Here is a 24,795-nt window from a genome sequence, read left to right on the forward strand (position 1 = left end):
TTTGGGCTGAAACGATGGGGTTTTCTAAATATATAATCATGTCATCTGCAAACAGGGACAATTTGACTCCCTCTTTTCCTAATTGAATACCCTTTATTTCTTTCTCCTGCCTGACTGCCCTGGCCAGAACTTCCAACACTATGTTGAATAGGAGAAGTGAGAGAGGGTATCCCTGTCTTGTGCCAGTTTTCAAAGGGAATGCTTCCAGTATTTTGCCCGTTCAGTATGATATTGGCTGTGAGTTTGTCATAAATAGCTCTTATTATTTTGAGATACGTCCCATCAATACCTAGTTTGTTGAGAGTTTTTAGCATGAAGGGCTGTTGAATTTTGTCAAAGGACTTTTCTGCATCTATGGAGATAATCATGTGGTTTTTATCTTTGGTTCTCTTTATATGACAGATTACGTTTATTCATTTGCATATGTTGAACCAGCCTTACATCCCAGGGATAAAGCCAACTTGATCATGGTGGATAAGCTTTTTGATGTGCTGCTGGATTCGGTTTGCCAGTATTTTATTGAGGATTTTTGCATTGATGTTCATCAGGGATATTGGTATGAAATTCTCTTTTTTTGTTGTGTCTCTGCCAGTCTTTGGTATCAGGATGATGCTGGCCTCATAAAATGAGTTAGGGAGGATTTCCTCTTTTTCTATTGATTGCAATAGTTTCAGAAGGAATGGTACCAGCTCTTCTTTGTACTGCTGGTAGAATTCAGCTGTGAATCCATCTGTTCCTGAACTCTTTTTGGTTGGTAGGCTATTAATTATTGCCTCAATTTCAGAACCTGTTATTGGTCTATTCAGGGATTCAACTTCCTCCTGGTTTAGTCTTGGTAGGGTGTATGTGTCCAGGAATTTATCCATTTCTTCTAGATTTTCTAGTTTATTTGCATAGAGGTGTTTATAGTAATATCTGATGGTAGTTTGTATTTCTGTGGGATCAGGTATCCCCTTTATCATTTTTTATTGCGTCTATTTGATTCTTCTCTCTTTTATTCTTTATTAGTCTTGCTAGCGGTCTATCACTTTTGTTGATCTTTTCCAAAAACCAGGTCCTGTATTCACTGATTTTTTTGAAGGGTTTTTTTGTGTCTCTATCTCCTTCAGTTCTTCTCTGATCTTAGTTATTTCTTGCCTTCTGCTAGCTTTTGAATGTTTGCTCTCGCTTCTCTAGTTATTTTAATTGTGATGTTAGGGTGTCAATTTTACATCTTTCCTCCTTTTTCTTGTGGGCATTTAGTGCTGTAAATTTCCCTCTACATACTGCTTTAAATGTGTCCCAGAGATTCTGGTATGTTGTGTCTTTGTTCTCATTGGTTTCAAAGAACATCTTTATTGCTGCCTTCATTTCATTATGTACCCAGTAGTCATTCAAGAGCAGGTTGTTCAATTTCCACGTAGTTGAGCAATTTTGAGTGAGTTTCTTAGTCCTGAGTTCTAATTTGATTGCGCTGTGGTCTGAGAGACAGTTTGTTATAATTTCTGTTCTTTTACATTTGCTGAGGAGTGCTTTACTTCCATCGGGGTGAACAGGCAAACTACAGAATGGGAGAAAATTTTCACAATCTACCCATCTGACAAAGGGCTAATATCCAGAATTTACAAAGAACTCAAACAAATTTACAAGAAAAAATCAAACAATCCCATTAAAAAGTGGGTGAAGGATATGAACAGACACTTCTCAAAAGAAGATATTTATGCAGCCAACAGACACATGAAAAAATGCTCATCGTCACTGGCCATCAGAAATGCAAATCACAACTGCAATGAGACACCATCTCACACCAGTTAGAATGGCAATCATTAAAAGTCAGGAAACAACAGATGCTGGAGAGGATGTGGAGAAATAGGAATATTTTTACACTGTTGGTGGGACTGTAAACTAGTTCAACCATTGTGGAAGACAGTGTTGGGATTCCTCAAGGACCTAGAACTAGAAATACCATTTGACCCAGCCATCCCATTACTGGGGATATATCCAAAGGTTTATAAATCACGCTGCTATAAAGACACACGCACAAGTATGTTTATTGCGGCATCATTCACAATAGCAAAGACTTGGAACCAACCCAAATGTCCATCAGTGATAGACTGGATTAAGAAAATGTGGCACACATACACCATGGAATAGTATGCAGCCAAAAAAAGGATGAGTTCATGACCTACGTAGGGACATGGATGAAGTTGGAAACCATCATTCTGAGCAAACTATCGCAAGGACAGAAAACCAAACATGTCATGTTCTCATTCATAGGTGGGAATTGAACAATGAGAACACTGGGATACAGCGTGGGGAACATCACACACTGGGGCCTCTCGTGGGTGTGTGGAGGGGGCAGGGATAGCATTAGGAGATATACCTAATGTAAATGACAAATTAACGGGTGCAGCACACCAACATGGCACATGTATACCTAGTAACAAACCTGCACGTTGTGCACATTTACCCTAGAACTTAAAGTAAAATAAATAAATAAATAAATAAATAAAAGAGAACCACCTGCCTCAGCCTCCCAATGTGCAGGGATTACATGCCTGAGCCACTGTGCCCTGCCTCATATCGTCTTATAAAAAAAGAAAAAACTACACCATAAAGATGGCCGCAATACTTGCTCTATTTGAGACATTGCTAGAAAGTTCTTACTTCTGTAGAAAAGTCCTTCAGCAACAGCCTGAATATTATTCTGCCTGAAAGAAAGCCTGCTTCCCAAGTACAACTCATAGCATCTTGGGTGTTCAGTGAGAACCAACACTCCCTGTCCTAACTCTGTGAGTTTACAATCCAGTGCCTGTTGCTCTTGTAAGCAGAGACTGGGAATAGTAAGTTGATGGCAGAAAGAAAATAAATATTTATTGAGTGTCCTCCATGTGGTCAGCAAAGCACTAAGTTTCACATTTATTATACCATTACACCATTCTTAGAAAAATGTTCCAAATGTTCTACAAATAAGGAAACTGAGGATAGGGGAGGTAAAAATTGAAGATTCATTAGTTGGTAATTGGTATGGCTGGAATCCATCCTCAGGTTTCTCTAGTACTAAAAAATAATTCAGTATATAATACAATAAGTAATTAAAACTTCATATAGAATTAACTCACATTTTTAAAAAAGTCATTTCACAAAAATGAATCTTTGTATATAGTAGGGCATTAAATAGTGTAAGCAAGAAAAATTACATATGGTTTTGCACAGATATCAAATATAATACCAAAACATTAATATTATCCTTTTAAATAATTCTTAAACAACAAAACATCTTTTGAAAGAAAAGACAATTTTCAAATTTGTCTGGCAAACAAGTCTGCCAAAGAGCAAGGTCTTCTGATTTAACTACATCTTTTGTTAAATTTTTTATCCCCAACTTTCATGAAAATTTAGAACAAAGTATTTCAAAGTCTAGTTTGATATGCATTGTTACAATGACCAAAATGACAGATAAAAAACAGTGGCCAAGCAAAAATAACACCTCACGCTCATGGGTCCTTTTATGGTGGGTCCTCCCCAAATGTATTTATTTCAATTCTTACAATATGTAGCTATGGTTGTCATAGTGTGGTCTGCAGAGTCCTGGCCATCTCTGAGACCCTTTCTGGGGGTTTGTGAGGTCAAAATTATTTTCTTTATACTACTGAGATGTCATTTGCCTTTTTCACCATGTTGAAATATTTACCATTGTACAGAAACAAGGCTGGGTAAAACTGTTGGTGTCATAGCACAAGTAAAGCAGTGGCCCCCAACTGAACCCATAGTCACTGTACTCTTCAGTGACATGCACTTGTAAGGGAAAAATACAGTGCAAATTTCACTTAAGTAGGTTATTGATGAAGCAGTAAAAATTTGTTTTCTTAAATCTCAATGCCTAAGTACATATTTTTAATATTCTGTGTGACAACATAGGAAAGAAGCATTAAAGTACTTTCCTTGCATTTTGCAAGGAAAATGCTTGAGGAAAAGCATGTGTGATTGAGTTGCAAGCTGAATCAGGTACTTTTTTTGTGAACGACTATTTTTACTTGAATGAACAACTAGCAAACTATACATACTTATTCAGATGTGGGTGCTTGGCAGACATTTTCTCAAAAATTAATAAAGTGAGCCTATCACTGACAATTTTTCTTGTCAACAATGTAATTCCAGCTTTCAAGAGAAAATTAGAAGCTTAGAAAATTTGTATTCACCACTATGAGCTTGACAGCTTCCAAAGACTTAGAGACCTTTCTGAAAATGGTGTTGATGCAAATGGATGTGATATTTTTGATGTCATATAATGAAATGTGTCACAAGTGGAAGATCTGCATAACTCAGTGTACCAATATTTTCCAAACAACCAAGGCATAGTGATACAATATAATCCATAGGTAAAAGACACATGTGAAGGGCAAATTTGACCAATGGATTTTAATGTAAGAGGATATGAAAAGCTCATTGGTATGGTTTCAGATTCTACATATGTAGAAATTACCACTTGTTGAGTTTTGGTATAGTATAAAAGAATACATACAATTATCTAAAAAGGCTATTAAAATATTTCTTGGCCAGGTTTGGTGGCTCTCACCTGTAATTCTAACAGTTTGAGAGGTCAAGGTGGGAGGATACCTTGAACCCAGGAGTTTGAGACCCACCTGTGCAACACAGTGAGACCCTGTCTCTACAAATTAGCCAGTTGTGGTGGTATGTGCCTGTAGTCCCAGCTACTTAGGAGACTCAGGTGAGAGGATCACTTGAACTTGGAGGTCAAGGCTGCAGAAGGCCATGATCATGTCACTGCACTCCAGCCTGGGCAACAGAGTGAGACTGTCTCATAAAATAGAATAGAATAGAATAACATAACATAAAATAAAATAAAATACTTCTCCTTTTTCCAACTACATAACTGTAATGCCAGATTTTCTTTCACCCAAAACAAACAACATAGTTATGAATTAAAGCAGAAGCAGATATAACAATTCAGTTGCTGTCTATTAAGTCAGATATTACAGGAATTTGCAAAAGTGTAAAAAATAGTAATGAAGCAACTGGTTTTTTTTTTTTAAATGTAAAACTCTTCTCAATAATTAGTTTTGAAAATATAGTAATGTTTCACTAAAATATTCCAATTACATTAACTTTCTGGGACTATTATTATTTTAAATAAAATTATGAAAAATAATTTTAAAACTTCTGATTCAATGTTCAATAAAGTAAACATTAACAGTTTAAAATTTATTAAGGACTCATAAAATCAATAGCTCTTTGAGGTCCTTAATACATTTTAAGGGTTAAGAGGACTCTTGAGGCCAAAGTGTATGAGAGTCACTGTGCTATAGAAAGAATGTGTGTTCAGTAATTACAATTGACCCTTGAACAAGGCAGATGTTAGGGGTGTCGACCCCCAACACTGTCAAAAATCCAAGTATAACTTCTGAGTCCCCAAGAAAACTTAACTGCTAACAGAGCCTACTGTTGACTGCATTCCTTACTGATAACATAAATAGCTGACAAGCACATATTTTATATGTCGTATGTATTATATACTGTATTCTCACAATAAAGTAAGCTAGGGAAATTTTTTTGAGGAAAATCGTAAGGAAGAGAAAATATATTTATTATTGATTAAGTGGAAGCGGATCATCACAAAATCTTCGTCCTCATTGTCTTTTTGTTGAGCAAGCTGAGGAGAAGGAAGAGGAGGCGTTGGTCTTGCTGTCTCGGGGTGGCAGAGGTGAAGGCAAACCCACATGTAAGTGGGCCTGTGCAGTTCAAGTCCGTGTTGTGCAAGGGTCAATTGTACGTGATAATATGTGACTAAGACTAAATTGTGCTCAGGTATCTGCCTACCATCTTTAAAGTCACTTGCCTAAGGTAGGGCATACAGGCTTTTTGATTTAGCATCTTCTTCAGGAAAACCACTCCTCTGCCATTCTCAGTGCAAGTGGCTGATCCTACTCCCTGGATCCAGAGGAGGTTGGCATGTGTTGCAGAACTTACTGAGTATAGTTCTACATTCCTAAAAAACTGGTCCGGTGGTCCAGACAGGCCAACAAAGGAATATTTGTATTTACGATTTTGGTTGTGTTGCTAACTCTGCGGATGCAGCCTGGAGATGCAGCCTGGAGATGCTGGTGGCTGTCTTTGCTAACAAGTGGAAAAACAATTACAGTGTAGCCAACATAGATAGTAGGGACAAGTGGAAAAAAATGTGTACTGATAATACTGAACTCTGTAATTAACATGTTTGAAGACAACTGCACCTTTGGCCTTTCTAGTTAGGGAAACCAAGAAATTCCTCCTATTTAAACTTTTATAAGGGGAATTTATATTATTTGCACTGAAGTGAACCCTAACCAATACAGTATTTGATAGCTGGAAGGGGAGTGTTGCAAATGACAGACCTTAAAATGTGACACTGGATAAGCTGAGGTGAGAGGGGGGACTCCCCCATTCCAGGGAAAAAGGCAAATGCTGTTACTTGACAGCAAAGCAGCCAGTTAAAAGATGCTTAATGTGTATCAGAATTCAAATCATATACAGTCATATGTTGCTTAACAGCAGGAACAAGTTCTGAGTAATGCATCATTAGGCAATTTTGTCATTGTGGGGACATTCTAGAGTTCACCTATACAAACCTAGATGGTCTAGCCTACCACACACCTAAGCTATACAGTCTAGCCTATTGCTCCTAGGCTGCTAACCTGTACAGCATGGTATTGCACTGAATACTGTAGGTATCTGTAACACATTGGTTAAGTATTTGTGTATGTAAACATGTCTAAACATAGAAAAGGTACTGTAAAAATATGTTATTATAATCTTATGGGACCACCACCGTATATGCAATCTGTTGCTGACTGAAACATCATTATGCAATGAATGCATGACTTGACTGTAAATGTCAAGTTTTATGGAATCACGGAAAAGATGCCAGAATTTTGGAGGGTGTTGGCTAATTCTTTTAGCCTTCAGTAAGACCATACAGGAAAGGAATGGCCTTCAGTCTAATCTGGCAGTTGCAGAAGGAAAGAGGAAAAGGGACGCTTCCTAAGAGTCATCCTTTCTGCCTGCTCCGGGCACTCCAAAATGGCCAACAGCAGATAACCATTGGCCTTTAGGATGTGTAAATATCTGCCCCATGCTAAATTTAGTACAAGCGGGAAACATAATGAGAAAAGAGATTGGGATCCTGGTCAGTCAGGGATCTGGGTTCCAAATGCCTGCTGCTATACATTCAAAGAGACGAGGTACAACTCTGCTCCAAAAGCCATTCCTAGAAATACCACCACTGAGGGGTTAGGATCTGTGTGATTTCAGCCCATTGCCTCCAAGCGTGAGGCCCAAATGGCTAGGGAGAGGTGTAGAGCACGAAGGCTGATTGCTAAGAGGAAGAATCAGCGAGGTTTGGAACCAGGCTGATAGGCCATGACTCCACAAAAGCTCTGGCTTTGTTACCATTGTAGGGAGTATCCAAGAAATTAACAGAGCAACAGTCAACAGATCTGTCAGGAGAGGCTGTGGCATTGCCAGTGAAATGCCAAGGCTCACCAAACAGACCAGAGAATGCCTAACTCGTAGGGCAAATTTTCAGCACCCAAACCCACACCCACAGGAAGGAGGAACTGAAATGTTCTAGCTTTTAGAACAGGAACTTCCCAGTGTCCATCGGACACATGGCTGTTCAGGACAATAGGAAAGGGAGTTCCTCCCAGAAAGCAGTGAAGGGCCAGCCAGATCCTGAACAAAGAACTCCCTCCACTGCCAGGTCAGAGAGTCCTTGCTCTCTTTGCCCAGCAGCATGAGATCATTGTGACGAACTTGAGATCAGTCTTTAGTGGCTGCCCTTCTCTCCTTTTCCAAATGGAAGTTTTATTGCAGTGATGGCGTTTTCTCTCTACCACTGTGAAGTGGCAGTGCTAAATTTATCCTTTAGCCAGAGGCTGCCAAGCCGTGATGAGCTACATTTAGACCCAACCAAAAAAATGTCATAACTTAGAGATTCTGGAATCGAAGTTGAAAGCAGTAACTGGATGAGCCTAAGCATAGTCTCCCTTTAGAGTGAAGGTAGGGAAATTTTTCCAGTAGAGGTATATTTGCATTATATTGGCAAGGGCCACTTTGAGAATTTTATAAATGGAAAGAAGGTTCATATGGATACTGGGCAGCCAAGGGATGGAGACATAATGAGAGACATAGTTAACCTGTGTTTTGTTTAGCCCAGAATCTCTTTAGGAGCTTTTTCCCATTCTGAGTCCGAGTGCTTTAGGCGGGGCTCTAAGACTGCCACCATGGAAACCTGGTCAATCAAGTACTGGATTTCTTCATTCATAGTGATTACGTACAGGGATGATCACATGACCAAAGCCTGGCCAATAAAAGCTCTCCCTGGGTCTTCTGCTGGAGCTATTGAAAAATTAACTTTTTATTTTTATTTTTACTAGAAATTCCAGCTGCCAGTACAATGTAAACTCAGAACTACTGCTGGTCATTTTTGCCACATTGTGGGGAGAACCTGCCCAATAACGCAGCCAACACTGAGTTTAGTAAGCAGAGAAAATTATTTTGAACTTCTAAATCTAGTCATATCTAAAGCTGGACTGATAAACCCTGGTTTTCCAAATTATTTGAGTCAATAAATACACATTTGTACTGAAACGAAACTGAGTTGGGTTTCTGTCACTTTCACAAGCCAAATAATCCTAACAGCTAATTAAAATAATTTCTATTTCATTTTAATTCTGTCAAAGAGAAATAATAGAGCTGACACCTAATTTTTTTTTTCCTGTTTAAAAACTGATGTTGTCCGGGTGCAGTGGCTCATGCCCGTAATCCCAGCACTTTGGGAGGCTGAGGAGGGTGGATGACTTGACGCCAAGAGTTGGAGGCTAGCCTGGCCAACATGGCAAAGCTCCTTCTCTACTCAAAATACAAAAAATTAGCCAGGTATGGTGGCACACGCCTGTAATCCCAGCTACTTGCGAGGCTGAGGCAGAAGAATTGCTTGAACCCAGGGGGCAGAAGATCATGCCACTGCACTCCGGCCTGGACAACACAGCAAGACTCCATTTCAAAAAAAAAAAAAAAAAGCTGCTGTATTTCTGCAGTCCAAGATGTATTTATTTCTTTAACAAACATAACATTTCAGTACAGGAATTATTGATTTAAAAATCTGTGGGGAAAACAAAAAATCACTGTAAACTGAGGTGGCCTTAAAAGGTAGCTAAGGTCACAAAGATCTGCATTAGAGGGTAATTCCTGTGGACAAAGTGATGATGAGAACCAACCATTTACTATTTCTTATTTGTATCCTACTTATGTTTAAAAAATATTTGTGTCTCTTTGCAATAAAAGGCACTATGTAATAAAACCACTAAAGCAAATTAAAAGCTAAAAGATCCAAATAATAAAGTGAAGGAAGAGGAAGTTGTATTGCAAATCCTAGGCTGAGTCTCCCCACTAGAGACAAGTACAAAACTGGTCTCTGAGCTTCTGAAAAGGCAAAGCAAAATGGATGTCAAAAAGTTCTGTACCATGGCTATCTTCATTGAAGGAAACATTTCACTAGAAGAGATTACTTGTTTCTATCACTAAAGTTTAAAAATAACTAATTACCTAACTCTTTATACACTAGCCCCATGTAATAAAATTGAGTCTTTAACAGAAGCTTCATAAAAGATGCAGAAATGCTCTTTTCACATCTCTTTTAGGAAAAAAAAAAAAAAAAAAAGGCCATTAATTAAAGCTCAGAGGCACTTGTTTAATTGTAAATCCATGAAGACAATTTGGATGCAGACTTGGAAATAAAGAAGCAGACACAGGCTGTTTTTAGTAATGTGGCTTGATATGTGAGCAGATTTTGGAGAATGTATTCCAGAAGAAAGTGTGATGGGGGTGGCATGTCCCTTAAGACCACTCTTCCCAATCAACAGTTGTCTCATAAAATCTTGTAAATAAAGGTTACACAGCAAACCACTGGAAACTAAAGACTAAGATCGATCTTAGGAAATTAAGTCCCAAAAGAGGACTGCTGATTAAAGTGATATGTACATGCACTAAAAATCCCATTATATGTGAGCAAAATTTTACAGTGCAGATCAGTCTTGCTTGCTTTTCTTACAAGATGAGGAGTAATAAATACTGTTAAAATGCATAACTAAAAACTTTCAAGATTAAGAGAGTCTTAGAGAAGTGTTAGAGTCCTTAGAGCAAAGACAGGTGCTTTTTAAATTTGATATGTTTTTTCACTCATTTTTTGCTCTTGTCGCCCAGGCTGGAGAGCAGTGGCATGATCTCAGCTCACTGCAACCTCCACCTCCCGGGTTCAAGCGATTCTCCTGCCTCAGCCTCCTGAGTAGCTGGGATTATAGGTGCCCACCATCACGCTTGGCTCATTTTTTGTATTTTTAGTAGAGACGGGGTTTCACTGTGTCGGGCAGGCTGGTATTGAACTCCTGACCTCAGGTGATCCACCTGCCTCGGACTCCCAAAGTGCTGGGATTACAGGCATGAGCCACTGCACTCGGCCGTTTTTTCAATCTTTAACCATAACTTCAGCCCAGGTTCTTGTAACCTGATTGCCGCAAACCACTAGAAGCTACCGGAGAGTCCTAGAACAGATTCTCCCTCCCAGTCCTCAGAAGAAACCAACCCTGTGCATATCTTGATCTCAGGCTTCTAGTTCCAGAACTGTAAGACAATAAATTTCTATTGGTTAAGCCACCCAATGTGTGGTACTTTGTTATAGCAACCCTAGTAAAATAATAACAACAGCCACATCCACTTGTTTATATATTGTCTACAGCTGCTCTCGTGCAACAACGGCAGAGTTGAGTGGTTGGAACCAAAACCACATAGCCTCAAAGCCTAAAATATTAACTATCTGGCCCTTTACAGAAAATGTGCTGACTGTTGACTTATCTGATGAGTGAGGTAGGGTAAAGGGTCACTAGGCATATGAGGTTTATTCTCCTTGTCTTTCTCCTTTGAGAAGTGTCTGATGATCCTTGCTCAGCCCCTCTGTCTTCCACAGAGGCTGACTCACCTGGGATCACTGAGTTCTATTTGGGATAAAAGTAGAAGAAAATAAGAAGACACTTTGGGTCTGAGGCGTGGTCTCCAATTTAGCTTTATCAGCAATAAAATGTTTATTTTCTCTCTTCCTGATAGCTATACATATTTCTCAACTGAATTAAAATCTGGGAGGAGAGACATATGTGATTATTGGCTTCCATGAACCTCAACTTCTTCCTCCTCATAGTATGAAGGTGTTGGAAATCTTATTTCCCTCTTGAAGTTTTTCCAAAAAGGAAGTGAATGCTGATTTGTTTTTAACCTGGCCATATCCTCTCTCAACATGCAATTCTCATGACTAATTTTTAAATTCTGTATCACATAAAACTATTATACTTGCAACTCATGCTCACAAAGGTTAGATTTTTTTTTCATGCTATGTCATTATGTATTTATGAGTCTCTGTGTATGCTTTTGTAGAATAAATCTAAATTACTATAACCTTTCTTAGATTATGAGCTTCTGAGCAGATTTTTGTTCAACTTGCATTCTGGCTTTTTTAATAGCAACACAGTGCTATGCTGTTAATATGTTTCCTCCATTAATAATGAAGGCCCCACTAATCCACTGCTAACAACTTTATTCATATAATGTAACAAGGAAGAGAATTTTCAAGATGAAAAAGACACTGATAATAAATAACAGCTTTGTAGTTGAGAGAAAAATATTTTAACCTCTAATAAAATATATCTAGAAATATGCCTGAGAAAGTCAGCCTCTAATCTGTCACCTGCAATTTGTAATTCACTAAGTTAACCCATTGATATTTATGGAAAATACCCATTACACACGTGATTCTCTCTCACATCCGTAGATGGAGGGGCATGGAAGATAATAAGATTAAATAAACAGTTGGGAGAAGACCTTGACATTCAGGCAGAAAAATCTGGCTGTGATTCAGTGGATGTTCACAAAGCGTAATGGAGAAAATGGACACAGTGTTTGGGAGGAATTGCAGAGGTCTTAGCTTAATGATCTAAATGAGAGATGTGTCTGGCTTGTGGGAAGGAGGAGCAGGGTAGGCCCAGCAGGGTCTGTTTGCTTGAGGGATCTAAAGATACTCAGGGAAATAACTCATCCAAAGGAAGGACAACCATGGGGTGCTGCTGGAGGGATTGTTGGGCTTGTTACCTAGTTATCTAGTTACCAGTTGCATCTCGCTCAGCCTCTGTGTACTGCTCAGGGAGAGAGGGTGGTGGTCAAAAGTGAGTAAAAGTCAAAAGAGCCGTTTCCTTAAAGACTCTGTTGAGGGCAGTGTTTAACAGTAGGTGCCACAATGGAGGCTGGAGGGTAGGGCGGGGCCAAGGGCACGTTCCTACTGGGCAGTTACCTTTGCAGCTGCATGCTAGAACAGCCTCTGGCTGGACTAGGCAAGTGAGAGAGCAAAACACAGAGGCAGTGTCAGGATCTTTGGAGGGCTTCAGCTGCACCACAATATGGACACTGACAGATGATACCATCGATTCCAAACAGTCATAACAAACAAAAAAGGAGCCTGCCATGATGCAGCCTACAAATCCAAGTTTTAGACATATGTGGACCTCTCCCCGGACACCCCATTCCCACCGAGATTCCTAGGGAGAAAAAGAGCCCAAGGCTTCTAGAACTGGTGGGCAGAAATTGTAGATGGAGTTTGAATAAATGGGAGTGGAGCCTTGGAAAGTGTGTGGTTTTACAATTACTGCTTCCAGGTGATGTGGCCTGGAAAACACCACTTACAAAAATGTAGAAGAGGAGGTGATGTAAAGGCCAAAGTAGTAGATGCTGGATGTGTTAAATATCAGCTGTGTGACCTTGGCCAAATTGTTCAAATGTTCTGGCTTCAGTTCCTGTATCAAAAAAGTGGAATCTTTCAAATGCCCTCACAAGGTTGTGGTAAAGCTCAGATGTGTGAGAAAATCCTTTACTTTAATGAAGAGTTATTATTATAATTACATGGAGTATTGCAGAGCAGGCTATTTATAAAAGGTTCTGAGTGCACCGATTTACAAGATATGCTGCCAAATAATTCAACTGTCTTCTGGTGTAAAAATGTTTTTGTGTCTTCCTAAGCAATTTCCCAAGAAAGTAATTTTTCTCACATAAACAATTGTCTCAGCAAAACCTAGAGCCTCTTGAAATGACTGATTTTAGGAGCAACCGCGTTTGTCTGCGTCCTCCAAGGAGACACAACAGGGAAAGTGCAGAGATAGCCGGCACAGGAGAAATGAAGGACAGGAAAGCCTTTGGGGCACTAGAAAGTGGGGACCATAAAAATCTTGGCCTTATTTTAACATTTCTCAGAATATAGAAGAGTCAGTGTATGAGCTTGTTGGTAGTGATGGTTCTACTGGGAAATCTTAACTTTAAATTACCTGCCAATCTTTATTTTGCGTGTCCAAGAAGAACCATTTATCACTTTTATGAAGCCACTGAAAGCCCACGGTGAGGGAAAAAACTAATTATTGAGCAGTACGTGTCCTCACACTAAATACATAATGAGAGTAATGGGCTGAAGGCTGTAGAGATGGGTAGTAAATGTTTTGATAAAACAAATCTAAGATGCTCCTGACAGAAAGACAGCCCTTCCTCATCTCCACTAATTCTCAAGTTACTGACAATTAGCGATGCTCTGTGATGATGGATTTTATCTGATAGCTCATCTCCACAGTATAGCCTTTCGTTAGCCAACGACAGTAACCCAGGTATGCATATGACTTTCACTCTTAGCAAAGCACTTTTTATATCTCTATATACACATATATACACACACACAAACATATATGTTAACTTTGTATATATAACACTCTAAGTGATATATAATGTATATATAATATATAATGTATAATTCATATATATGAATGTATATATTTATGTCATCATATATATTAATCATCTATAATTCATTATAATTCATAATATAATGAATTATACGTAATTTCATATATAGTTGAAATTTCATATATAGTTGGGGTATTACTGAAACCCAGGGCAGTAATTAAGCATATCAGTTTCAGCTGTTTTTCTTACTTACCTTAAGAACACCAAGAACATTTTTGAATGAATTCCACCATCATATTTTAATTCAAAGTAAAAAAACGTATCCCCTTACATGCACCTGAAGCCTACCAAGTAAACTCTATCCTGGTCAAATAAATCTTCCTTTGCCAGGCTATTTCTTGGGATTCCGTATCCAAAGTTAATTTGCTTAATTTTTTCTCATTATTCTTTTTAATGCTCTCTGACTTAAATTCTATAAGATTATCTATTTATTGGTTTAAAAAATAACAAATGGCTTTGATCATCATAAAGTCCTTCCTCTTAGGTTACCACCTAGAGCTTCTCTGTCCACGGCCCACAAATGCCTCCTGAGCTCTTGGGATGTGGCTAGTCCAAATTGAGATGTGCCATAAGTGTAAAATACAAATCAGATTTTGAGGACTTAGAACCCCCCAAAGAAAGTTATATATCGGGCCAGGCATGGTGCCTCATGCCTGTAATCCCAGCACTTTGGGAGGCAGAGGGGCAAGGATCACTTGAGCCCAGCAGTTCAAGGTTGTAGTGAGCTGTGATTGCAACACTGTACTCCAGCCTGCGCAATAGAGCAAGACCTTGTCTCAGGAAAAAAAAAAAAGAGGAAGAAGGAAAAAAAAGTAATATGTTAGTAATTTTTGTGTGCTGATTACATGTCAAAAATGGTAAGATTTAGGATATACTGTTTTCAATAAAATATACTATTAAAATTAATTATACCTGTTCCTTTTACTTTTTTTTAAGTGGCTGCTAAAATATTTTCAACTACCTATGGGGCTCAGTTTGACGGGCAATGCTGAGCTTTCAACTTTGCATCCTAGGTCTTTATCACAATGCTCCTCCCACCCTATTCAAGCTCATCCTGCCCTCTTTTTTTTGTCCCACGTGCATTAACATCACCACTGAACAGCTAAAACCCAATTCCTTTTGCCTACCTCTACCTCAACCAAAGAAGAGTTCCTTGGCCCTCATTTGTTGGAGGATAGATTTAAGAACTTGATGCTACTCATATAGCAAGTATGCTAGTGCTGAAGTTATTCCATTAGAAATTTTAAAAAATTGTTTTCTTTATTCCTAAAATGAATGTCTGAAGACTTAAACCAAAGTTGGCAGAACAGGGGCAGAATATTCACAGATGTTCCTACTTGCCCTGAAGGCAGAATTGATTTTCTGGAAAAATTACATTCAGTAAGACAGTTCTACATGGAGTGAAACAAATTTAATCCTGATATTCAAGGGAGTGCATAAAGGTTCCTCCAACAATGTGGAGTTAATAAAAATGGATGGCCAAACCGGTTGTGTTTTTCTTGAAGGAAGTTCATAGGTAGTATCAATCCAGCCCAAGGGAGCAACGGGGCTGGATATTTTCCAAGCGTTTGCCATCAACAGCTGGACTTACTCTCTCAATTGTGCTTTGCCATTCTTTTTACACTTCTGATATTTTTCGGACAAATAAATCCATACACAGACACATTTATAACAAACCATTGTCAATCCATGATGTATACACACCTGCCTCACAATAACCAGACTGTACAGAGAACGGCCTGCCCTGTCTCTGTGTCCTGTCTACCTACTGGCTGCTCCCTGCTGCACTCTTTCTCCATCCTCTACATCTGCTTCTGGGACTCATTATTTAAAAACAACAACAACAACAAACAACAACAACAACAATCTTGAAGCTTTTAGAGAATCAATGAGACTAGAAGTTGGGGGCAGGAAAAGGCTCTGAAAAAGCAGAAACAATCTCCAGGAGCACAAGAGTTCTAGACAGGGCCAGTTGGCCTGTGTTGTGCCTGTTTCTGAAACAGCTTCTTGTGCATTACTTGGTTTGCTTTTATTTCACTGTCACACTGCCAAAATTACCCCCCATCCCAGATTTATTTGGGCTAAGAGAGGAACTTTTAAAAATACAGATACTTCTGAGAGTGTTAAAGTATAAATTTATCCATCGAACTGCCCTTCTGCTTTGGACTCACTGCTTGTCTTCCTCAACAGTAAGGACAGTAATCTAATTTCAACATGAAGGGTTACAAAGCCGTCTACCTGTGGCTACTCCTGAAATCCATCAAGATAACATTTTAGCAGCTCAAAAAGCTGTGCCAAACTGCTTCTCAAGTTTACTCCAGCAAAATGACTTGAAAACTAAAAAGATTCAGGAGACTTCATTTTTGTTATGCCAATGTGGGAGGTGAGGTGGGACACCAATTTATGGTCCTGTGGTCTTAACTATGGAGAAGGAAATTTCCCAAGAGGTGACAGCTGTTTGGGGAGGGTGGGGAGGATGATAGTGCTGAGTAGAGGCAAGTGGCAGAGTTTGCTAACTCACCTGTCACACTCACTCTCCAGGAACAGCTGTGTAATCACTAAAGAACCTGAACTTCAAGATGCTGATATTTATGGCCAGAATTCACAGAAACTTCTGCACTTTGCATATCTTGATAGAGACTTTTCTGGATATTTAAAGTCTGTAGGACACTGCTATTTGTGTATGAACCAAATCTATTTCTACCGCCTGGTCAGATCCTCCTGCCCATGAGCTGGGCCATTCCAATGGGTCCTGTCTTCCATGAGTCATGTAAGGTCAAGGCACATGATGACAAAGATTCTCTACTTGACCAAACATCTAAACCTTCTCCTAGGCCCATGTGAGCACTTTAGCAAGAACCCTGCTAAGTCACCCGAACAAGCCTGCATACCTGATGCCCCTCAATATCTGATGAGGTTCATCATGTATCACCAGCCCCCAGGTGATGATATCTGATTACCCTGCCCTGTCTTCAGCAAGAATCCTCTTAGGTGGGTTTAGGCAGATTCCCACTCCTATTGATGCTATTTCCTCTTGGTAATTTTTTTCCTTTTCCCTCCCTCCCTCCCTCCCTCCCACCCTTCCTTCCTTCCTTTTTTCTTTCCTTTTCTTTCTTTTTTTTTTTTTAAAGATGGAGTTTCACCATGTTGGTCAGGCTGGTCTTGAACTCCTGACCTCAAGTGATCCACCCACCTCAGCCTCCCAAAGTGCTGAGATTACAGGTGTACGCCCAGCTGGTAATTTTTTTTATCCACTGGCCTCCACTCTCCTCCTTGGCTATAAATTCCAACTTGCTCACGCTGCATTTAGAGTTGAACCCAATCTCTTCCCCACTGCAAAATCTCCTTACTGTGATTCCTATACCTATCTTGAAGTGCTTTAACAAGTGTCATTAAATAATTTTATAAGCAATGAACAACTTAAAAAGCCACAGAAAACATCCCTGATGGTTAATCCCTTAATCTCTGTTCCAACTTCATAACACAGAAAATCAGCAGTGGAGAGACCTTGAAACATTAGGAAATCATTATTTCTCCCATCTTTTTCTAAGAGATGAGGTATTTGTAATATTTCCAAACCCTGCATAGAGCCAACTCAACACAAAAACAGCAATTCTTGAAGGACTACACAGAGAAGGCACTCCATAAATATTTGCAGGCCGACTTGTTCAAATGTGTTTTTAGAGCACTGCAAAATGTATATCCTGCTTTACTTGTAAATGTGTATTTTCTCTAAATAGCCTCTTCTCATAGATATCCAATCATTTTCAGTTGCCATCTGGTGCATAACTTCTGGCACAGGTGTGGGCTGCCCAGGTCTGCAGAGTGGAGAATTTATTACAAGAGTCAATGCTGCTATCCATTCAAGACAGAGGAAACGTGTGATCAGTAAAGGCTATAAAACAAACCAGAACGAAAGCCTTGAATGTTTCAGAAATGCCATGTTTGAAAGTACTTCTTTAATAATTCAGAGGAGAAATATGTCTGGCTGGTAGCTGGGGTGATTTCATGGGTGGATATATCTAGTCAGGGCCTAAAGAATGCAGTGGCCACATGCAGTTGTGACTGCATATTTTCACCCACACAACTGGGCTGTGTTCCTGAGACAGATGCTGTTTTACACAGACACGGCTTAGTAGGTATTAGTTCTGGCAGATAGTCCCCAAAGCTGCAGAAGACGTAGGGACCTAAATAGCCTAGAATAGTTCATCATAATTTAATCATAAACACAGTATAAAGTACTGTGTTTTATTCTCCAAGATGTTACTTTTCTTTTTAAACAATAATGGCCAGTCTGTCTTCCATCTGCTGGACCACTGTGTACATTCAGTTTGCCCCTCGGGTAGTGCTGCCTCAGCCTGGTGGTCAAAGTCATTCTGCCTTCCCCACAGCTGCTGCCCTGAGGATTTGCTTCACATACACTTCTGATCCCTTTGTTCCTACAAAAATCCTTGGAACTTCCCCACTGTGCATCCCAAGCAGGGATCCATGTGATTGTCATGCAGGAAATAATGGAGAGGAAGAAGCAACATGAGGCAGGAGACCCCCCACGCCCCCACCACCCGAGGCTTCTCTTCTCCCGTATTTCCATAGCTACCTCTTTTCCAGCTAAAGGACAGGCTCATCTGCCAAATCTCTAGCCCCTGCACTGTCTCAACTCTTACAAAGCCTCCAGATATTCCTTCAGTCTTAGTTTCTCTAATTAGAGTCTAGGAAGTTCACTGAACACAGGTGGCCTCTAAAGGATAGATAAGCATTACTCAGGACCCATCACCTACCCGTCTCATCTCCAACCAACGCACAGTCCTAGCCCCATGGGAACACTGACTCGAGCTGGGAGAGCCCATGCCCTCAGTATTTGCCAGGAACAGAGAGTCACTTGTTTGGCAGTCAGGCCTAGATTCAGAAATGAGCACATGTTCCTCAGACACGTTCTACAGGGCAGTGAATTTTACACATCAGGTAATTTATGGCTGAAATAGGGTTATGCGCGAAACTAAGAAAATAATGTCATATAAATGAAGGTACACTGTATTGAAGAATTTGTTTTCTATCTTGACAGAAATTCAGCCAGCCGCAAGTGTTCTCTGTGGAAGCTTCTGAGTTCACGATAGTTGAAAGAATTAGAAGTGAGTTGACTCTTTAGAAGTTGTTCTCTAGAATAGGAAAACAGCAAGGGAAACAATCTATTGTCCATGTCCTTAAAGACTCACAGCTAGAACAGCATCAAATGGGTTCCTCTGCCACATGGGCCCCAGCTTACACGCTGCCTGTTTACAAGTTACCATCTTGGAAGGAATGCCTGTGACAGTGGTAGTGAAAGCAGATAATAGAAAAAGATGTTCAGAGGATAGGTAGATGTCAGTATTAACACCTGAGGATATATATTTCTCCTCTCCACTCTCTGTGCCACTAAGAATTGATAGATTATGATTTTGTGAATGGACCAGAAAATTAAATATTCCCTATTTTTTTTTACACAATAATTTACAAAGTTATTCTGTCCCTATCATGAATGAGCTAATTTGGAAATAAATTATCTGCCCAAGGATAATTAAGAGCTTACTATTAAAAAAAAGAAACAAGATGAAAAAAAAATACTCTTAGGAAAGCAGCTAAGGCAAGTTCCAAATGCCTCTTTAATAAATTACGCTCCCTTCAGAGGCAATAGGCAATGAATTATAGCATTAAACTAAAGACAATGGCTTTCTCCTTTCTAACTTTCATTGTTAATTTTTAAGAAAATCAATAAATATCTAATAAATACTTTATTCTTGGGCTGAGGAATGTTCCAAGTAGGAAGTCTTGTGTAGAAGTTTAATACTATTTATCAGGCATTATTTACCAAAAAGAAACAAAATGTGGATCACAGTAAATATAATTAAGATGTGCTATATTTTTCTTTTTCTAATTGAAAGCAATGTTTTTAAAAAATATAAACTTCACTTTTTAGAGCAGTTTTAGGTTCACAGCAAAATTAAGAGCAAGGTATGGACATTTCCCATATGGCACCTGCTCCACACATGCACAGCACCCCCATCATCAACATGGCCCATCGTACTCTGGAGTGGTACATTTGTTACAAATGAGGAACCTCTACTGACGTATCATTATTACACAAAGCCCATAGTGTACAGTAGGGTTCACTGTTGGTGTTGTATATTCTATTGTAATTCATTTTGACAAATATAGAATGACATGTATTCACCATTATAGTATCATACACAGTAGTTTCATTCCCCTCAAAAATCTTCCATGTTCTGCCTATTTCTCCTTCTTTCCACCTAACACCAGCACCCTCGGATTTTTTACTGTCTTCTTAATTTTGCCTTTTTCATGTATTAATAGTTGAAATTATACAGTATGTAGCCTTATTTCACTTGGTAATATGCATTACCTTTTTATGAAGGCATTACAAAAGCTCCCTTGTGTATTGGTAGTGACAGACAGCATGGCGACCCGGACTTGAGTACTGGTTTTGCCCCCTTGAGCAAGTCACCTACCTTTGCTAGGCCTTGGTCTTCTCATTTGTAAATTCAGCATAACATGAATAGCTACCTGGGTAACTTTGCCATGTTGTGAAGATCAGGTTTCTTCTCTAGAAAATTAAGGTAGTAATGCCTTGTAGGGCTGTTGTAAGGATGAAATAGGCAATGTGCGTGAAGAGCTTAGCATTGTGCGTGGAACATATTCCATGTTCAATCACGGCAGTTAACAATGTTATTTTATTATCAGGTGTGCTGAATATTTTCCATTTGACCATCTGAAACTACTCTCTGCTTTTTTCCACCTTTTCCTGTGGGACACAGTTTCTAAAGAATGGATCAGCTGAGCTCCTTTCCTCCTGACTTCTCTATAGATTCAGCCAGCAGGAGGTCCCAGGAGATTAGAAGATGGGAAGAGGAAGAAATTGGGTGTTTATTCCCTGAGCCTCTTCCCTGCAGGCAGAACTTTGGCTGTGGCTGTATTTCTCTGTGAAGGTCAAAGATCTTGCTGAGCTGCCGACACTTTAGAATTGTTGATTTACCTTAACCCTGCCCATATCTTGCTGAGTAATTTCTTAAATTATCCCTTTCTAGGTAATTTTAAAAGTTTCTCTTGTTTACTGTCAGGATGACACATGATGTTTGCCTTTCATGTTTATTTGTAAAATTATTATCCCTTCTTTTTTTTTTTTTTTTTTGAGATGGAATAGGCTGGAGTGCAGTGGCACAATCTCAGCTCACTGCAAGCTCTGCCTCCTGGGTTCACGCCATTCTCCTGCCTCAGCCTCCCGACTAGCTGGGACTACAGGTGCCCGCCACCACGCCCAGCAAATTTTTGTATTTTTAGTAGAGACAGGGTTTCACTGCGTTAGCCAGAGTGGTCTCGATCTTCTGACCTCGTGGTCTGCCCGCCTCAGCCTCCCAGTGTCCTGGGATTACAGGTGTGAGCCACTGTGCCCGGCCCTATTACTACTTTTTTCCATTGTAAAGCAGGCAAGGCACCATAAAATCAAGAACTATAAGCAACTGTATGCAATCTTGCAAATTATTACTTAAAAATCCTTCTATATCTAACACTGGTCAGGACTTATGAAGGTCTACTTTCAGATTCAATTTTTAAAAAGTGAAAAAAAATTTAAAAGATTCAAAAAAGTTATAAATATAATGAAAAGTTGTAAAATGTCTATAGAAAAGGTTGGTCAACTTTTTCTTCATTAGAACTATACCTCAAAATGCAACAACAACAACAACAACAAAGCTCTATATTATTTTCAGCTTGGTAGAACAAAGGCAATTTTCTAAACAAAATGAATTGAATGTTAGTAGCTAATGTTTTCTAGATGTGATTCCCACTCTTAGGCCTCTTTTCTGGATCTCCGAACAGTGGGAGACAGACTAACCCAACAGGGAGACTTTTTAAACATAGTTCAAGGAAATTTGCATTTGCAGCATAAACTTTTACTAAAAATGAAGAGATGAATTGAAGTGTGTACAATCCACTGCCATGGTTACAATGGACTAAGGGTTTTACCTTCAGCAAAAGCATTCTTTTCTAATTTTATAAATATTAACAACTATATATGTTCTCATTACAAATTTTCTCCTGTTGCAGTGAAACACTAGTTTACGCTAATGTTAAGTTTGAAAAACAAACAAGGAAAATAGATAATTTGTGAACATGGTGCTGTTTTTACCTTGGTGAATTACACTGTGTGAACAGAGCAGGACACTCACACCAGGGGCACATGTAAGAAAACTAAAACTTACTTTAGTTTTTGGTTGAGTTCCAGTTGACATTTGGCTTGGCACACCATCAAGATTCCGGATGTTTGCAGTTTTAGTTCTACAAATTCCTTTCTCCTGATGATTTTTCTTAGGATTACTCTCCAGGTTTATAGAATCCTGTAAAAAAAAATTTTAAAGAGGTTTTTTTCATGTATAAAGGACTATCCTTAGGCAATAGTTCAAGTAAATTAATGACTTACATCAATAAAAAATTTTTTAAACTACAACCATTTTGAAAATTGATGTAAAATGTAAAAATATTCTTAAATATTAATAATTTTTCCAAGACATTTTTGGTTAGTGAGATCAGTCTCAGTAAAGCCTAAGGGCTTGACAATGTAAGTTTATAAACTAAAAGTGATTGTAAACTCTCAAGATAAAGTATAGAACTATATTGGCATTTTCTAAAACTTTAAAAACAAAATCAGAGGTATTTTATGTATTTATTATAATCATTTATTTTTTAATTGACAAATTAAAATTGTATATATTTATGGTGTACAATATGATGTTTTAAAATATGTATACATTGTAAAATGGTTAAATCAAGCTAATTAACATATGCATGACCTCAAATACTTATTTTTGTGTGTGTGGTGAGAGCACTTAAAATCTACTCTTGGCAATTTTCAAGTATGCAATATATTAGTATTGATTGTAGTCACTATGTTGTGCAGTACATCTCCTGAATTTATTCCTTCTGCCTAACCAAAATTTTGTATCCTTTGATCACCAAAGGTGTTTTATTTTAGTTTAATTTCATCATCATTTTCTTAGAGACAGGATCTCGCTCTGTCACCCAGGCTGGAGTGCAATGGCATGATCATAGCTCACTGAAGCCTTAAATTCCCAGGCTAAAGCAATCCTCCTGCTTCAGCCTCTCCAGTAGCTGGGATTACACGCACTTGCCACTACACCTGGCTAAATTCTTTTAGTTTTTGTAGAGACAGGATCTCGCTATGTTGACCAGGCTGGTCTTGAACTCCTGGCCTCAAGTAATCTTCCTGCTTTGGCCTCCCAAAGGACTGAAATTATAGGAGTGAGTCACCCTGCCTGCCTCCAAATGTGTTTTTAAAATGGAAATAACAAATATTGAAAAATTGAAATAATAAAATGATGTCCATAGAGCCACAATGGTCTTTTAAGCCTTATGATTTCAGACCATATGTTGTAATAGTGGAGAACAATTTATAAGATTATATTTCTGAAGGTTAACTATGCAATAAAATTATTTTAAAGTATTAATATATTAGTATGAAGAGAACCCTAAAGTTTCTAAAAAGTTCTTTTTAAGAAAGTTGGATAAACTTCTATCAAACTGAAGTAAGAAGTTTGTCTTTACTAATTCCTCCCATTGCTTGGAAGTCTTCTGCATCTCTCTATGTCCAAGTTATCTAGAAGCTTCTATTGCAATGTTCTGTCTTGGCACATTCTGTCTGGAGAAAGTATCAGATCTGCAGAAGCAGGAAAGGCTGGAGATGTAAATCTTTTATTTAACTAATTTTACTCAGAGATTATCAGAGGTTGTTTTGGTGGGAGGGGGAATCTACGATAAACCGACTTGTACATGAATCTAGCACTGCCAAATACTAGCTACCTAACACTGGACCCAATTTCCTCAAATCTTAATTCACCTATAAAACAATACGTTTTGACATTTATTCAACACTTCCTTGTGCCTGGCAGATTTGGCATCTGCCAGAATGTGAGTACGCAGGAGTATGCCAAGTCTGATGAGAATTTTTAAATGTGCTGTTTAAAAATTATGTTTCTCTTGCTTATGATGATAATAAGATGGTGATGATTATAGTAGCTAATATTTTCTGATAGTTACTGCTGTGTACTTATTTACCTCTTTTTGAAAGAATGTCCCAATTTTTCTTTTTTATAGAAATTTCCTAGCTCAAAAATGTATCTGGAAAGACTCCGAAGGACATTAAAGAGTATATACACACGCCAGCCCTTGAGAAAACACCATGAGGAATCTAATGGGGCCATGTCTTATTTCACGTACGCAATGACTTTAAAAGGTATGAAAGTTCTTAGATTTGAGAAAAAAATAGCAACAAATGAGACTACCTTGAATGGGCAGCCAGGAGAGTTGACGATTAGCAGTTGGCCGTTGGATTACCTAATTAGTACCGCACTCTTCCGATTACTACTAATGCCTATTTCTGCCAGCTAGTGTAGACACAGTTTGATAGGTGCCTAAAGGAACACCTGCTGTGGTCTCATTTGTAAAATGAGGGTGATATTGGTACCTAGTTCAGTAGGTTGTCCTGTACTACATGAAAGTCCCATAAGTATGGCTCTTGTTGCTGTTGTCACAGTACAGCAGCTCAGGGATTGTCTGCCTTTTCTTTGGGAAGTTAGGGACTGTATCTTATTCAGGAAAACCTAACATTCAATGAAAGGATATTAACTTGAGATCCTGTGTATGATACCTTCATGTATATTACTAAACTTTTTTTCTTCCCAGCAACATTGTGAGGTGAGTTGTGTCAGTCTAATTTTATAAAATAATTCCTAAAGAGGGCAAGTTGACTAGAATCCCACAGCAAATGAGGGCTAACATCTCTTGATTCTTCTCAGTGATTTCTCTACTCCATCATATTTCTCTTTATATACTGGCCCAGGCCTACTTCCACGAGGGAGAAGACTG

The 24,795-nt window shown here is 38.7% G+C and overlaps 1 protein-coding gene across 1 annotated transcript in view; it reads right to left on the minus strand.

The window, feature by feature from the left end:
• The window catches only part of STARD13 (StAR-related lipid transfer (START) domain containing 13), a 583,251-nt gene that overhangs the window by 411,809 nt on the left and 146,647 nt on the right, over positions 1 to 24,795 (minus strand). Inside the window, exon 4 of the mRNA XM_011997821.1 lies at positions 22,116 to 22,250. Within this exon, the coding sequence (XP_011853211.1) occupies positions 22,116 to 22,145 (30 nt within the window). The 5' untranslated portion in view covers positions 22,146 to 22,250. The remainder of the gene's footprint in view (positions 1 to 22,115; positions 22,251 to 24,795) is intronic.

The sequence above is a fragment of the Mandrillus leucophaeus genome, unplaced genomic scaffold (genome assembly GCF_000951045.1).
Source record: "Mandrillus leucophaeus isolate KB7577 unplaced genomic scaffold, Mleu.le_1.0 Scaffold549, whole genome shotgun sequence".
Classification (NCBI taxonomy): domain Eukaryota; kingdom Metazoa; phylum Chordata; class Mammalia; order Primates; family Cercopithecidae; genus Mandrillus; species Mandrillus leucophaeus.